This window comes from Ranitomeya variabilis, chromosome 2 (genome assembly GCF_051348905.1).
Source record: "Ranitomeya variabilis isolate aRanVar5 chromosome 2, aRanVar5.hap1, whole genome shotgun sequence".
Classification (NCBI taxonomy): Eukaryota; Metazoa; Chordata; class Amphibia; order Anura; family Dendrobatidae; genus Ranitomeya; species Ranitomeya variabilis.
The window spans coordinates 237,928,970-237,943,511 of NC_135233.1; the positions used below are offsets into that span (position 1 = coordinate 237,928,970).

General features: G+C 46.4%; 1 protein-coding gene and 1 long non-coding RNA gene across 2 annotated transcripts in view; one reads left to right on the top strand and one right to left on the bottom strand.

Moving 5' to 3' along the window:
• Positions 1-13,106, top strand: part of LOC143805198 (ficolin-1-B-like) — a 160,049-nt gene extending 146,943 nt beyond the window's left edge. Inside the window, exon 15 of the mRNA XM_077284180.1 lies at positions 11,897-13,106. Within this exon, the coding sequence (XP_077140295.1) occupies positions 11,897-11,916 (20 nt within the window). The 3' untranslated portion in view covers positions 11,917-13,106. The remainder of the gene's footprint in view (positions 1-11,896) is intronic.
• Positions 1-14,530, bottom strand: part of LOC143805200 (uncharacterized) — a 54,766-nt gene extending 40,236 nt beyond the window's left edge. Inside the window, exons 1-3 of the long non-coding RNA XR_013221198.1 lie at positions 14,431-14,530; positions 11,885-11,977; positions 11,365-11,421 (exon numbers count right to left, since the gene is read on the bottom strand). This is a non-coding gene — a long non-coding RNA (uncharacterized LOC143805200). The remainder of the gene's footprint in view (positions 1-11,364; positions 11,422-11,884; positions 11,978-14,430) is intronic.
• Positions 14,531-14,542: the final 12 nt, after the last annotated feature.

Sequence of the window (14,542 nt, forward strand, 5' to 3'; positions counted from 1 at the left end):
GCCAACCGCCGTCGTCGTGTTGGTTCTCGTCTTTGTGTTGGGGACTTGGTGTGGTTATCTTCTCGTTTTGTCCCTATGAAGGTTTCTTCTCCTAAGTTTAAGCCTCGGTTCATCGGCCCGTACAAGATATTGGAGATTCTTAACCCTGTGTCCTTTCGTTTGGACCTCCCTGCATCTTTTTCTATTCATAATGTCTTCCATCGGTCATTGTTGCGCAGGTATGAGGTACCGGTTGTGCCTTCCGTTGAGCCTCCTGCTCCGGTGTTGGTTGAGGGTGAGTTGGAGTACGTTGTCGAGAAGATCTTGGACTCCCGTGTTTCCAGACGGAGACTTCAGTATCTGGTCAAGTGGAAGGGCTACGGTCAGGAGGATAACTCTTGGGTGACAGCCTCTGATGTTCATGCCTCCGATTTGGTCCGTGCCTTTCATAGGGCTCATCCTGATCGCCCTGGTGGTTCTGGTGAGGGTTCGGTGCCCCCTCCTTGAGGGGGGGGGGGTACTGTTGTGAAGTTGGTTTCTGGGCTCCCCCGGTGGTTTCTGGTGGTACTGCACTTATGTGCTTCATCTCCTCTGTTCACCTGTTTCCATCAGGATGTGGGAGTTGTCTATTTAGCCTTGCTCCTCAGTCATTTCTATGCCGGCCAACAATGTTACCAGAAGCCTTTCTGTTGCATGTTCCTGCTCCTAGACTACTATCAGCTAAGTTGGACTTGTAGTCCTAAGTTTGTTTTGCATTTTTGTTCCAGTTCTCTGTGTTTGAATATTTCTGAGGCTGGAAGCTCTTGTGAGCTGAAATTGCCACTCTGGTGTCATGAGTTGATATTAGAGTCTTAAAGTAATTTCAGGATGGTGTTTTGAAAGGGTTTTCAGCTGACTGTGTAGTTCCCTTTTCTGTCTTCCTACTATCTAGTAAGTGGACCTCAATTTGCTAAACCTATCTTCATACTTCGTATGTCAATTTCCTCTAAAATCACCGACATTATATGTGGGGGCTACTGTCTGCCTTTTGGGGAAAATTTCTCTAGAGGTAAGCCAGGTCTGTATTTTCCTCTGCTAGGGTCAGTCAGTTCTCCGGCTGGCGCTGGGCGTCTAGGGATAAAACGTAGGCACGCTACCCGGCCACTGTTAGTTGTGCGGTAGGTTTAGCTCACAGTCAGCTCGAGTTCCGATCTTCCAAGAGCTAGTCCTTTTGTATGCTTTACTACGGTCTCTTGCCATTGAGAACCATGACAGAGGACTAACTACCCCTAGAAGAGGAAAACAAAGACCTCTCTTGCCTCCAGAGAATAGACCCCAAAAGTTGGATACAAGCCCCCCACAAATAATAACGGTGAGGTAAGAGGAAATGACAAACACAGAGATGAACTAGGTTTAGCAAAGAGAGGCCCACTCACTAATAGCAGAATGTAGTAAGATAACTTATATGGTCAACTAAAACCCTAACAAAAATCCACACTGGAGATTCAAGAACCCCCGAACCGTCTAACGGCCCGGGGGGAGAACTCCAGCCTCCCTAGAGCTTCCAGCAAGGATAGGATACAGATAATGTACAAGCTGGACAAAAATGCAAAACAAAAACAATAGCAAAAAGCAAGAAAACAGACTTAGCTTAATCAAGCAGGAACCAGGATCAGTAGACAAGAGCACTACAGATTAGCTCTGATATCAACGTTGCCAGGCATTGAACTGAAGGTCCAGGGAGCTAATATAGCAACACCCCTGACCTAACGACCCAGGTGAGCATACAAGGGATGATAGACATACCCAGAGTAAAAACACTAGTAGCCACTAGAGGGAGCCAAAAGGTAAATTCACAACAGTACCCCCCCCTTAGTGAGGGGTCACCGAACCCTCACCAAGACCACCAGGGCGATCAGGATGAGCGGCGTGAAAGGCGCGAACTAAATCGGCCGCATGCACATCAGAGGCGACCACCCAGGAATTATCCTCCTGACCATAGCCCTTCCACTTGACCAGGTACTGAAGCCTCCGCCTGGAGAGACGAGAATCTAAGATCTTCTCCACCACGTACTCCAACTCGCCCTCAACCAACACCGGAGCAGGAGGCTCAGCAGAAGGAACCACAGGCACAACGTACCGCCGCAACAAGGACCTATGAAATACGTTGTGAATGGCAAACGACACCGGAAGATCCAGGCGAAAGGATACAGGATTAAGGATCTCCAATATCTTGTAAGGACCAATAAATCGAGGCTTAAATTTGGGAGAGGAGACCTTCATAGGAACAAATCGAGAAGACAGCCATACCAAATCCCCAACACGAAGTCGGGGACCCACACCGCGGCGGCGATTGGCAAAACGCCGAGCCTTCTCCTGTGACAACTTCAAGTTGTCCACCACATGACTCCAGATCCGCTGCAACCTATCCACCACAGAATCCACTCCAGGACAGTCAGAAGGCTCCACATGTCCCGAGGAAAAACGAGGATGGAAACCGGAGTTGCAGAAAAATGGCGAAACCAAGGTGGCAGAACTAGCCCGATTATTAAGGGCAAATTCAGCCAACGGCAAGAAGGTCACCCAATCATCCTGATCAGAAGAGACAAAACACCTCAAATACGCCTCCAGAGTCTGATTAGTTCGTTCCGTTTGTCCGTTAGTCTGTGGATGAAAAGCGGACGAAAACGACAAATCAATGCCCATCCTACCACAAAAGGATCGCCAGAACCTGGAAACAAACTGGGATCCTCTGTCCGACACAATATTCTCAGGAATGCCGTGCAAACGAACCACGTTCTGGAAGAACACAGGAACCAGATCAGCAGAGGAAGGCAGCTTAGGCAAAGGCACCAGATGGACCATCTTGGAGAAACGATCACATATCACCCAGATGACAGACATGCCTTTAGACACCGGGAGATCCGAAATGAAATCCATAGAGATGTGTGTCCAAGGTCTCTTCGGGACAGGCAAGGGCAAGAGCAACCCGCTGGCACGAGAACAGCAAGGTTTAGCTCGAGCACAAGTACCGCAGGACTGCACAAATGACCGCACATCCCTTGACAAGGAAGGCCACCAAAAGGACCTGGCCACCAGATCTCTGGTGCCAAAAATTCCCGGGTGCCCTGCCAACACTGAGGAATGAACCTCGGAAATGACTCTGCTGGTCCATTTAGCAGGCACAAACAATCTGTCAGGTGGACAAGAGTCAGGCCTACCAGCCTGAAATCTCTGCAACACACGTCGCAGATCTGGAGAAATCGCTGACAAGATAACTCCTTCCTTAAGAATACCCTCAGGTTCAGTGACTCCAGGAGCATCAGGCACAAAGCTCCTAGACAGAGCATCGGCCTTCACATTCTTAGAACCTGGTAAATACGAGACCACAAAGTCAAAACGGGAGAAAAACAATGACCAGCGGGCCTGTCTAGGATTCAGGCGTTTAGCAGACTCGAGATACATCAAATTTTTGTGATCAGTCAAGACCACCACCCGATGCTTAGCACCCTCGAGCCAATGACGCCACTCCTCAAATGCCCACTTCATGGCCAATAACTCCCGATTGCCCACATCATAATTTCGCTCTGCCGGCGAAAACTTCCTAGAGAAAAAGGCACAAGGTCTCATAGTAGAGCAACCAGGGCCTCTCTGCGACAATACGGCCCCTGCCCCAATCTCCGAAGCATCCACCTCAACCTGAAAGGGAAGTGAGACGTCAGGCTGGCACAAAACAGGCGCCGAAGTAAACCGGCGTTTCAACTCCTGGAAAGCCTCCACGGCAGCAGGAGCCCAGTTAGCTACATCAGAGCCTTTCTTGGTCATATCCGTCAGCGGTTTAACAACGCTAGAGAAATTTGCGATAAAACGACGGTAGAAGTTAGCAAAACCCAAGAACTTCTGAAGACTCTTAACTGACGAGGGTTGAGTCCAATCATGAATAGCTCGGACCTTGACTGGATCCATCTCCACAGCAGAAGGGGAAAAAATGAACCCCAAAAAGGGAACCTTCTGTACACCAAAGAGACACTTTGAGCCTTTTACAAACAAAGAATTTTCACGCAAAATCTCAAAAACCATCCTGACCTGCTCCACATGCGAGTCCCAATCATCAGAAAAAACCAGAATATCATCCAGATAAACAATCAAAAATTTATCCAGATACTTCCGGAAAATGTCATGCATGAAGGACTGAAAAACTGAAGGTGCATTAGAGAGCCCAAATGGCATCACCAAGTACTCAAAATGACCTTCGGGCGTATTGAATGCGGTTTTCCATTCATCGCCCTGCCTAATGCGCACAAGGTTGTACGCACCACGAAGGTCTATCTTGGTGAACCACTTGGCACCTTTAATCCGGGCAAACAAATCTGACAACAACGGCAAAGGATACTGAAATTTGACAGTGATCTTATTTAAAAGCCGATAGTCAATACAAGGCCTCAAAGATCCGTCCTTTTTGGCCACAAAAAAGAATCCCGCACCAAGAGGGGAAGAAGAAGGACGGATATGCCCCTTCTCAAGAGACTCCTTGATATATGATCGCATCGCGGTATGTTCAGGTACCGACAGATTAAACAGTCTCCCCTTAGGAAACTTACTGCCAGGGATCAAATCTATTGCACAGTCACATTCCCTATGAGGAGGCAGTGCACTGGACTTAGACTCGCTGAAGACATCCTGATAATCAGACAAATACGCCGGAACTTCCGAAGGCGTAGAAGAAGCAATAGACAAGGGCAGGGAATCTCCATGAATTCCATGGCAGCCCCAACTTGACACTGACATAGCCTTCCAGTCCAAGACTGGATTATGGGTCTGTAACCATGGCAAACCCAAAACAACCAAATCATGCATTTTATGCAGAACAAGAAAACGTATTACCTCCCGATGTTCGGGAGTCATGCACATGGTAACCTGTGTCCAAAACTGCGGTTTATTTTTTGCCAATGGCGTAGAATCAATACCCCTAAGAGGGATAGGATTTTCCAATGGCTCAAGAACAAATCCGCAGCGCTTGGCAAATGACAGATCCATAAGGCTCAGAGCCGCACCTGAATCCACAAACGCCATGACAGGATACGATGACAGTGAGCAAATCAAAGTTACAGATAGAATAAATTTAGGTTGCAAATTACCAATGACGACCGGACTAACAACCTTAGTAAGACGTTTAGAGCATGCTGAGATAACATGTGTAGAATCACCACAGTAGTAACACAAGCCATTCTGGCGTCTATGATTTTTCCGCTCATTTCTAGTCAGGATTCTATCACATTGCATTAATTCAGGTGCCTGTTCAGACAACACCATGAGGGAATTTGCGGTTTTGCGCTCCCGCAACCGCCGGTCGATTTGAATAGCCAGGGCCATAGAATCATTCAGACCTGTGGGAATGGGAAAACCCACCATCACATTCTTAATGGCTTCAGAAAGACCATTTCTAAAATTTGCAGCCAATGCACACTCGTTCCACTGGGTCAGCACGGACCATTTCCGAAATTTTTGGCAATACACTTCAGCCTCGTCCTGGCCCTGAGACATAGCCAGCAAGGCTTTTTCTGGCTGAATCTCAAGATTGGGTTCCTCATAAAGCAAACCGAGCGCCAGAAAAAACGCATCAATATCAGCCAATGCCGGATCTCCTGGCGCCAGCGAGAAAGCCCAATCCTGAGGGTCGCCCCGTAAAAAAGAAATAACAATTTTCACTTGCTGAGCGGAGTCTCCAGAGGAACAGGGTCTCAGGGACAAAAACAATTTACAATTATTCCTGAAATTTCTAAACTTAAATCGGTCTCCGAAAAACAGTTCAGGAATCGGTATCTTAGGTTCTGACATAGGATTTCTGGTAACATAATCTTGTATGCCCTGCACACGAGCAGCAAGCTGGTCCACACTTGTAATCAAGGTCTGGACATTCATGTCTGCAGCAATCACAAGCCACTCAGAGGTAAAGGGGAAAAGAAAAAAAAAAATGAGAGAGAGAAAAAAAAACTCAGAACTTTCTTTCTTATAATCCCGCTTCTGCAATGCATTTAACATTTAATACTGGCCTGGCAAACTGTTATGACCCCAATGGCGAGGGTCTCAGAGATATCAGCAAGTCTGCGAAGTACAAAAATCCAGCTCATAGGGCAGTGGTAACTGGGTTGACCATATATCTACTCCTAACGCCAACACTAGAAGTAGCCGGGGAACATGCCTACGTTGGTCGCTAGATGTCTCGCGCCAGCCGGAGGACTAACTACCCCTAGAAGAGGAAAACAAAGACCTCTCTTGCCTCCAGAGAATAGACCCCAAAAGTTGGATACAAGCCCCCCACAAATAATAACGGTGAGGTAAGAGGAAATGACAAACACAGAGATGAACTAGGTTTAGCAAAGAGAGGCCCACTCACTAATAGCAGAATGTAGTAAGATAACTTATATGGTCAACTAAAACCCTAACAAAAATCCACACTGGAGATTCAAGAACCCCCGAACCGTCTAACGGCCCGGGGGGAGAACTCCAGCCTCCCTAGAGCTTCCAGCAAGGATAGGATACAGATAATGTACAAGCTGGACAAAAATGCAAAACAAAAACAATAGCAAAAAGCAAGAAAACAGACTTAGCTTAATCAAGCAGGAACCAGGATCAGTAGACAAGAGCACTACAGATTAGCTCTGATATCAACGTTGCCAGGCATTGAACTGAAGGTCCAGGGAGCTAATATAGCAACACCCCTGACCTAACGACCCAGGTGAGCATACAAGGGATGATAGACATACCCAGAGTAAAAACACTAGTAGCCACTAGAGGGAGCCAAAAGGTAAATTCACAACACCTGTGCACCATTTGGCGGTGTCTTCTGAACAGACACCTGAATCTATGCAGTGTGACAGAATTCTGACCAGAAGTGAACGGCAAAATTATAGACGGCAAAATGGGTTGTGCTTTTACTGTGGTGACTCAGCTCATGTTATCTCAGCATGCTCTAAGCGCTAAAAAAAGGTTGATAAATCTGTCACCATTGGTACTTTACAGCCTAAGTTCATTTTGTCTGTTACCCTGATTTGTTCCCTGTCATCTTACCCGGTTAATGCTTTTGTAGATTCAGGTGCCGCCCTGAGTCTGATGGATTGGTCATTTGCCAGGCGCTGTGGTTTTGATTTGGAGCCTTTAAAATTCCCTATTCCACTAAGGGGAATTGATTCTACACCATTGGCTACGAATAGACCTCAGTACTGGACACAAGTGACCATGTGCATGACTCCTGTTCATCAGGAGGTGATTCGCTTTCTTGTACTGCATAATTTGCATGATGTCGTCGTGTTGGGTCTACCATGGTTGCAGACTCATAATCCAGTCCTGGATTGGAAAGCTATGTCGGTGTCAAGTTGGGGTTGTCAGGGAATTCATGGTGACGCTCCTGTGGTGTCAATTGCTTCGTCCACTCCTTCTGAAGTCCCTACGTTTTTGTCAGACTACCAGGATGTATTTGAGGAGCCCAAACTCAATTCTCTACCTCCTCATAGGGACTGTGATTGTGCTATAAATTTGATTCCTGGTAGTAAGTTTCCTAAGGGACGACTTTTCAATTTATCTGTGCCAGAGCATGCTGCCATGCGGAGTTATATAAAGGAGTCTTTAGAGAAGGGACATATTCGCCCGTCCTCATCCCCTCTTGGTGCAGGATTCTTTTTTGTGGCTAAAAAGGATGGTTCCCTGAGACCCTGTATTGATTATCGCCTTTTGAATAAAATCACGGTCAAATTTCAGTATCCTTTGCCATTGTTAACTGATTTGTTTGCTCGCATTAGGAGGTCTAGTTGGTTCACCAAGATAGATCTTCGTGGTGCGTATAACCTTGTGCGTATAAAACAGGGTGATGAATGGAAAACTGCATTTAATATGCCTGAAGGCCATTTTGAGTACTTGGTGATGCCTTTTGGACTTTCTAATGCTCCTTCATTCTTTCAGTCCTTTATGCATGACATCCGTGAATATCTGGATAAGTTTATGATTGTGTATCTGGATGATGTTCTGTTTTTTTCGGATGATTGGGAGTCTCATGTTAAGCAGGTCAGGATGGTCTTTCAGGTCCTGCGTGACAATGCTTTATTTGTGAAGGGCTCAAAATGTCTTTTTGGAGTCCAGAAGATTTCTTTTTTGGGTTTCATTTTTTCTCCTTCTACTATTGAGATGGACCCAGTCAAGGTTCAGGCTATTCATGACTGGACGCAGCCTACATCTGTTAAGAGTCTTCAGAAGTTCTTGGGTTTTGCTAATTTTTACCGTCGCTTCATAGCTAATTTTTCTGGCGTTGTTAAGCCTTTGACGGATTTGACCAAGAAGGGTTCTGATGTGACTAATTGGTCTTCTGCGGCTGTGGAGGCCTTTCGGGAGCTGAAGCGTTTTCTTCGGCTCCGGTCTTATGTCAGCCAGATGTCTCACTTCCCTTCCAGGTGGAGGTTGATGCTTCCGAGATTGGAGCGGGGGCTGTTTTGTCGCAGAGAAGCCCCGATGGCTCTGTGATGAAGCCATGTGCTTTCTTTTCAAGAAAGTTTTCGCCTGCCGAGCGGAATTATGATGTCGGTAATCGGGAGCTGTTGGCTATGAAGTGGGCATTTGAGGAGTGGCGACATTGGCTCGAGGGAGCTAAACATCGTTTGGTGGTCTTGACTGATCACAAGAATTTGATTTATCTCGAGTCGGCCAAGCGGCTGAATCCCAGACAGGCTCGTTGGTCGTTGTTTTTCTCTCGTTTTGATTTCATGGTCTCGTACCTGCCGGGTTCGAAGAATGTGAAGGCTGATGCTCTTTCTAGGAGTTTTGTGCCTGACTCTCCTGGAGATTCAGAGCCGGCTGGTATCCTTAGAGAAGGGGTGATTTTGTCTGCCATCTCCCCAGATTTGCGACGTGTGCTGCAAGAGTTTCACTGTCCACCGGACAGACTGTTTGTCCCGGATAGATGGACCAACAGAGTCATCTCCGAGGTTCATTCTTCGGTGTTGGCGGGCCATCCTGGAATATTTGGTACCAGAGACTTGGTAGCCAGGTCTTTTTGGTGGCCTTCCTTGTCGCGGGATGTGCGTTCCTTTGTGCAGTCTTGTGGAATTTGTGCTCGGGCTAAGCCTTGCTGTTCTCGTGCCAGTGGTTTGCTGTTACCTTTGCCTGTCCCGAAGAGGCCTTGGACGCACATTTCCATGGATTTTATTTCAGATTTCCCTGTCTCTCAGAGAATGTCTGTCATCTGGGTGGTGTGTGATCGTTTTTCTAAGATGGTCCATTTGGTGCCTAAGTTGCCTTCCTCCTCCGAGTTGGTTCCACTGTTTTTTCAAAATGTGGTTCGTTTGCACGGGATTCCTGAGAACATTGTTTCTGATATAGGATCCCAGTTTGTGTCTAGATTTTGGCGGACCTTTTGTGCTAAGTTGGGCATTGAATTGTCTTTTTCGTCGGCCTTCCATCCTCAGACGAATGTCCAAACCGAGCAAACTAATCAGACCTTGGAGACTTATTTAAGATGTTTTGTTTCTGCTGACCAGGACGACTGGGTTACTTTTTTGCCGTTGGCCGAGTTTGCCCTTAATAATCGGGCTAGTTCTGCTACTTTGGTTTCTCCTTTTTTTTGTAATTCGGGGTTTCATCCTCGTTTTTCCTCGGGTCAGGTGGAGCCTTCTGACTGTCCTGGAGTGGATGTTGTGGTGGATAGGTTGCATCAGATTTGGAATCATGTGGTGGACAATTTGAAGTTGTCACAAGAGAAGGCTCAGCTCTTTGCCAACCGCCGTCGCTGTGTGGGTCCCCGACTTCGCGTTGGGGACTTGGTGTGGTTGTCTTCTCGCTTCGTTCCTATGAAGGTCTCCTCTCCTAAGTTCAAGCCTCGGTTTATCGGTCCTTATAAGATTCTGGAAGTCCTTGGCCCTGTGTCATTCCGTCTGGACCTCCCGGCATCATTTGCTATTCATAATGTGTTCCATCGCTCGTTGTTGCGGAGGTATGTGGTACCTGTGGTTCCTCCGGTTGAGCCTCCTGCCCCGGTGCTGGTTGAGGGAGAATTGGAATACGTGGTGGAGAAGATCTTGGATTCTCGTGTTTCTAGACGGAGGCTCCAGTATTTGGTCAAGTGGAAGGGCTATGGTCAGGAGGATAATTCTTGGGTTGTCGCCTCTGATGTTCATGCGGCCGATTTGGTTCGTGCCTTCCATGTGGCTCATCCTGATCGCCCTGGGGGTTTTCATGAGGGTTCGGTGACCCCTCCTTAAGGGGGGGTACTGTTGTGAACTCTGTTTCAGGCTCCCTCTTGTGGTCACTGGTGGTATGGTGTGACTTTTGCTTTGGGCTCCCCCTGGTGGCTTTGTTTGTTATCCTGCTGGTCTCTGGCTATCAGCTGGTTCGTTATCCTCTGGGAGGTTCCTATATAGCTCTGTTTTACTTCCACTTGTTGCCGGCTGTCTATGTAATCAGTGCTACTCAGATTCCTTCTGACTACCTCGCTCCCAGTCCATCCAGGACAAGCTAAGTTTTGTTTGCTCATTTTTTGATCAGCAGTGTTTATCATGTTTTCTTGTCCAGCTTGCTAAAATGTGATTCCCTCGCTTGCTGGATGCTCTAGTGGACTGAGTTTCTCCCCACACACCATTAGTTGGTGCGTGGGTTCTTGAAATCTCAGGATGGATATTTTGTAAGGGTTTTTTATTGATCACATAGACCCCTGCTCTATTTTCTGCTTTCTAGTACTAGTGGGCCTCTTTTGCTGAATCTGATTTCATCCCTACGTATGTGCCTTCTTCTTACTTCACCGTTAATATTTGTTGGGGGCTTCTATATCTTTGGGGATTATTTCTCTGGAGGCAAGCGAGGTCTTTCTTTCTCTTTAGGGGTAGCTAGTTCCTCAGGCTGGCTCGAGACGTCTAGGAATTTTTTAGGCACGTTCACCGGCTACCTCTAGTTGTGTTAGATAGGTTCAGCTTTGCGATCAGTCCAGTTACCATCTCCCTAGAGCTTGTCCTAGTTTATTCACTTGCTGGTCTATTCGTGATCCTCAGCCACTAAGGATCATAACAAGATTCCTCAGTAGGGGATACAGTAAACGGGCTGTTAAGAAGGCCTATAATAGGGCCAAATCTGCTCCCCGTGAGTCTCTGATATATGATCAGAAATCCAGCCGGTCTAGACAGCCTGATAGACAAATACGTTTTGTGACCAACTTCAATTCTCAGGCGCATAAAATATGTGAAGCTTTATCCAAATCCTGGCCAATTCTTAGGGTAGATAAAACCATTTCTAAAATTCTACCGGATCGTCCCCTCATTTCATTTAGGCGTGCCAGGAACCTCCAAGATCATCTTACGAGGAGTCATTATGAGGGGATACCTAGGGTCACTTTCCTCGATAATACTCCCCCTCGTTTAGGTTCCTCACCTTGCGGTCAGTGTGTGGCGTGCCCCAATATGGATCGGACCCAGGTCTTCACCGACTCTAGTGGGGAGAAAACATTTAATATTAAAAAGATCATAAATTGTACAACACGCTGGGTCATATATTATGCCACATGCCCGTGTGGCCTAATATATATAGGCCTCACATCACGTAACTTTAAAATCCGTATACGTGAGCATGTGCGTGGAATTGAGGCGGCTGCCGACCCCACAATAGATACTACTAAACTAACCACTCTCCCTAGACACTTTAGGGAACATCACGGATGTGATGGTAAACTAATTAGATTTAGAGGTATTGATAGCTTGGATATCGGTATTAGGGGTGGTAAACTAACAAATAGGCTTGCACGCCTAGAGGTAAAATGGATTTGGACCTTGCAGACACTTCACCCCCTCGGCCTTAATGAGAATTTAAGCTTTGTCCCATTTTTGTGATCGTTTGACTGTTGAGTGCTCTCGCTGATAGCATATTCTTGCCCAATGTTTTTTAACTTTTTTACCTGTGTTTTTAGTTCTAGTGTATTTAGGCTAGTTCCTTGGCTGTTTTCGTGATGGCCCGTTTATTCATGCCGTATACTTTTGGAGAAGGTCACCTGTGAAGGTGGAAGATAAAAGAAATAGAACAAGAAAAAGAAGAGAAAAAAAGAAAAAAGAGGAAAAAGAGAAAAGTATTTGAATAGAAGTGGAAAACTGCTCCACTACTACCATCTAGTGGATATTCTCTACGTGGCATTCAAATTATGAAGATTATTCAAGAGATATCACTGCATTATTTTAATACATGAACTTATTATATGGTTTTTTCTCCCTTCTATATATATTTTTTATCATGGACATATGTCTTGCACTAAGGAGAATACCATATGTGGCTGATTGCAATATTATATGCACGTACATGATATAGAATAATCTGCTGTCATTTTATAATCTTTATACCGAATGATTCATTATGTGAATGCTAACTTTCCACACTTTGAGAATTGCTGATAGCTGCGGCGTTACTAACTATGGATCACCGCGTCATTGTCTATCTTTATTCCTCCCTCCCACCTTCTTGTTTGTCCCCGCACCTTACATTTTTCTGCGCATGCGCCCGCCGGCTGTATGGTTGGTGAATGGCGTTCCAGTGTTTACTGTGGGCGGATCACGTGGGGCCCCACGTGTACTGGCCCACATGACCTGGATGACGCCATCTCCCTCGACCGCACTAGCGGTTGCTATGATATGTACGTCCTTTTCCGGGTTACGGCCGGCGTTCACTTCCGGTTCCTGGCCTATTTATACAGCACACTCTTTTCCTGTCACTATGCGCCCCCTGACGAAGGGTTCCGAAACGCGCGTCGGGGCGGACACCGGGATCCTGCAGCTGCCCAGCACTAGACCTTTGTAGTGATGTATTAATCTATAATTGTTTTGCCTTTTTAATGTCTCGTTCTACATTAATGTTATACTAGCCGGTATGTTTTACTGTGATATTGTATTTCATGGCATTTAGTAAGGTTGTAGACGGGCCACTGTGCCTTTGGCCATTTAACCCTGTTGGTGGAAAAACTGACCCCTAATGTTGACGGCTATATTAATATCTCCCTGCTTTGGGTCAGCAGCTGCCTCCTCCTGGTGTCTTTTGTGTATTATTCGTTTTTAAGACATTTATTGGGTGACTGTGTTGTCACCATTGCCTCCTTATATTTGCACTTTAATAAAGCATTTTTAGTCTAAGACATAAAGTTATCCCTTTGGATTTATTTCCTCTTTCCTTGTTCCTATGCTGTTTATGATAACTGTCTTGAATCCAACACTAGGGCAAAAATAATTTTTACTGGGAAGTATTACTAGTTAATATATGATTTAAATACTACTTTCCCAGATGGTATATTACAGGTATATTTTGCCGCTGGCTACCCCCCTTTTTTCTCAATAAGATATACGGGCACTCTAGCTGTCATTGTGCAGCACTCTGTGGCATTCTATTTCACGTATAATCTTTAGTCACGTAGACACTCTTCTCTTACAGAAACAGTGCCACTCACAGTCTTAAGGTACCGTCACATTAAGTGACGCTGCAGCGATATCGACGATGCCGATCGCTGCGTCGCTGGGTGGTCGCTGGAGAGCTGTCACACAGACAGCTCTCCAGCGACCAACGATGCCGAAGTCCCCGGGTAACCAGGGTAAACATCAGGTTACTAAGCGCAGGGCCGCGCTTAGTAACCCGATGTTTACCCTGGTTACCAGTGTAATATGTAAAAAAAAACAAACACTACATACTTACATTGCCGTGTCTGTCGCGTCCCTCGCCTTCAGCTTCCCTGCACTGTGTAAGCGCCGGCCCTAAAGCACAGCGGTGACGTCACCGCTGTGCTTTGCTTTACGGCCGGCACTGACACATTCAGTGCAGGAAGCTCTGAGCAGCAGAGCGGATGCCGGGGGACGTGACAGACATCAGACGGTGAGTATGTAGTGTTCTTTTTTTTACTTTTACAATGGTAACCAGGGTAAATATCGGGTTACTAAGCGCGGCCCTGCGCTTAGCAACCCGATATTTACCCTGGTTACCATTGTAAAACATTGCTGGCATCGTTGCTTTTGCTGTCAAACACGACGATACACGCCGATCTGACGACCAAATAAAGTTCTGGACTTCTAGCTCCGACCAACGATATCACAGCAGGATCCAGATCGCTGCTGCGTGTCAAACACAACGATATCGCTATCCAGGACGCTGCAACGTCACAGATCGCTATCGTTATCGTTGTTAAGTCGCTCAGTGTGAAGGTACCTTTAGGCCATGGCAGGTAGCCTCACACTTGGCGCACGTGTCCCCTTTTTCTCTATTCCCGCACATCCGCTTTGAGCACAGAATGGATAAGGCACCTAATACTCTTTATTGGGATATTTTCATATTTTTATTATTTCAATGTTTCCTATTTTCACAGCGGACTGAGCGGAGGCATTCTGACAGGCCTGAGACGCGGAAGATATACATATACATAACACACTGACTCACACACTGTAGACCTCATGATGACACGGTGATTTTACAGACCTAGTGCTGGTTGTGACTGTCTCTTTCTCGGGTGACATAGACCTCACATGCTAAATCAATGAGGTTTGGTCTCCGGTAAGATGGCCGCTGCTGTACGTCAAACACTAGAGCG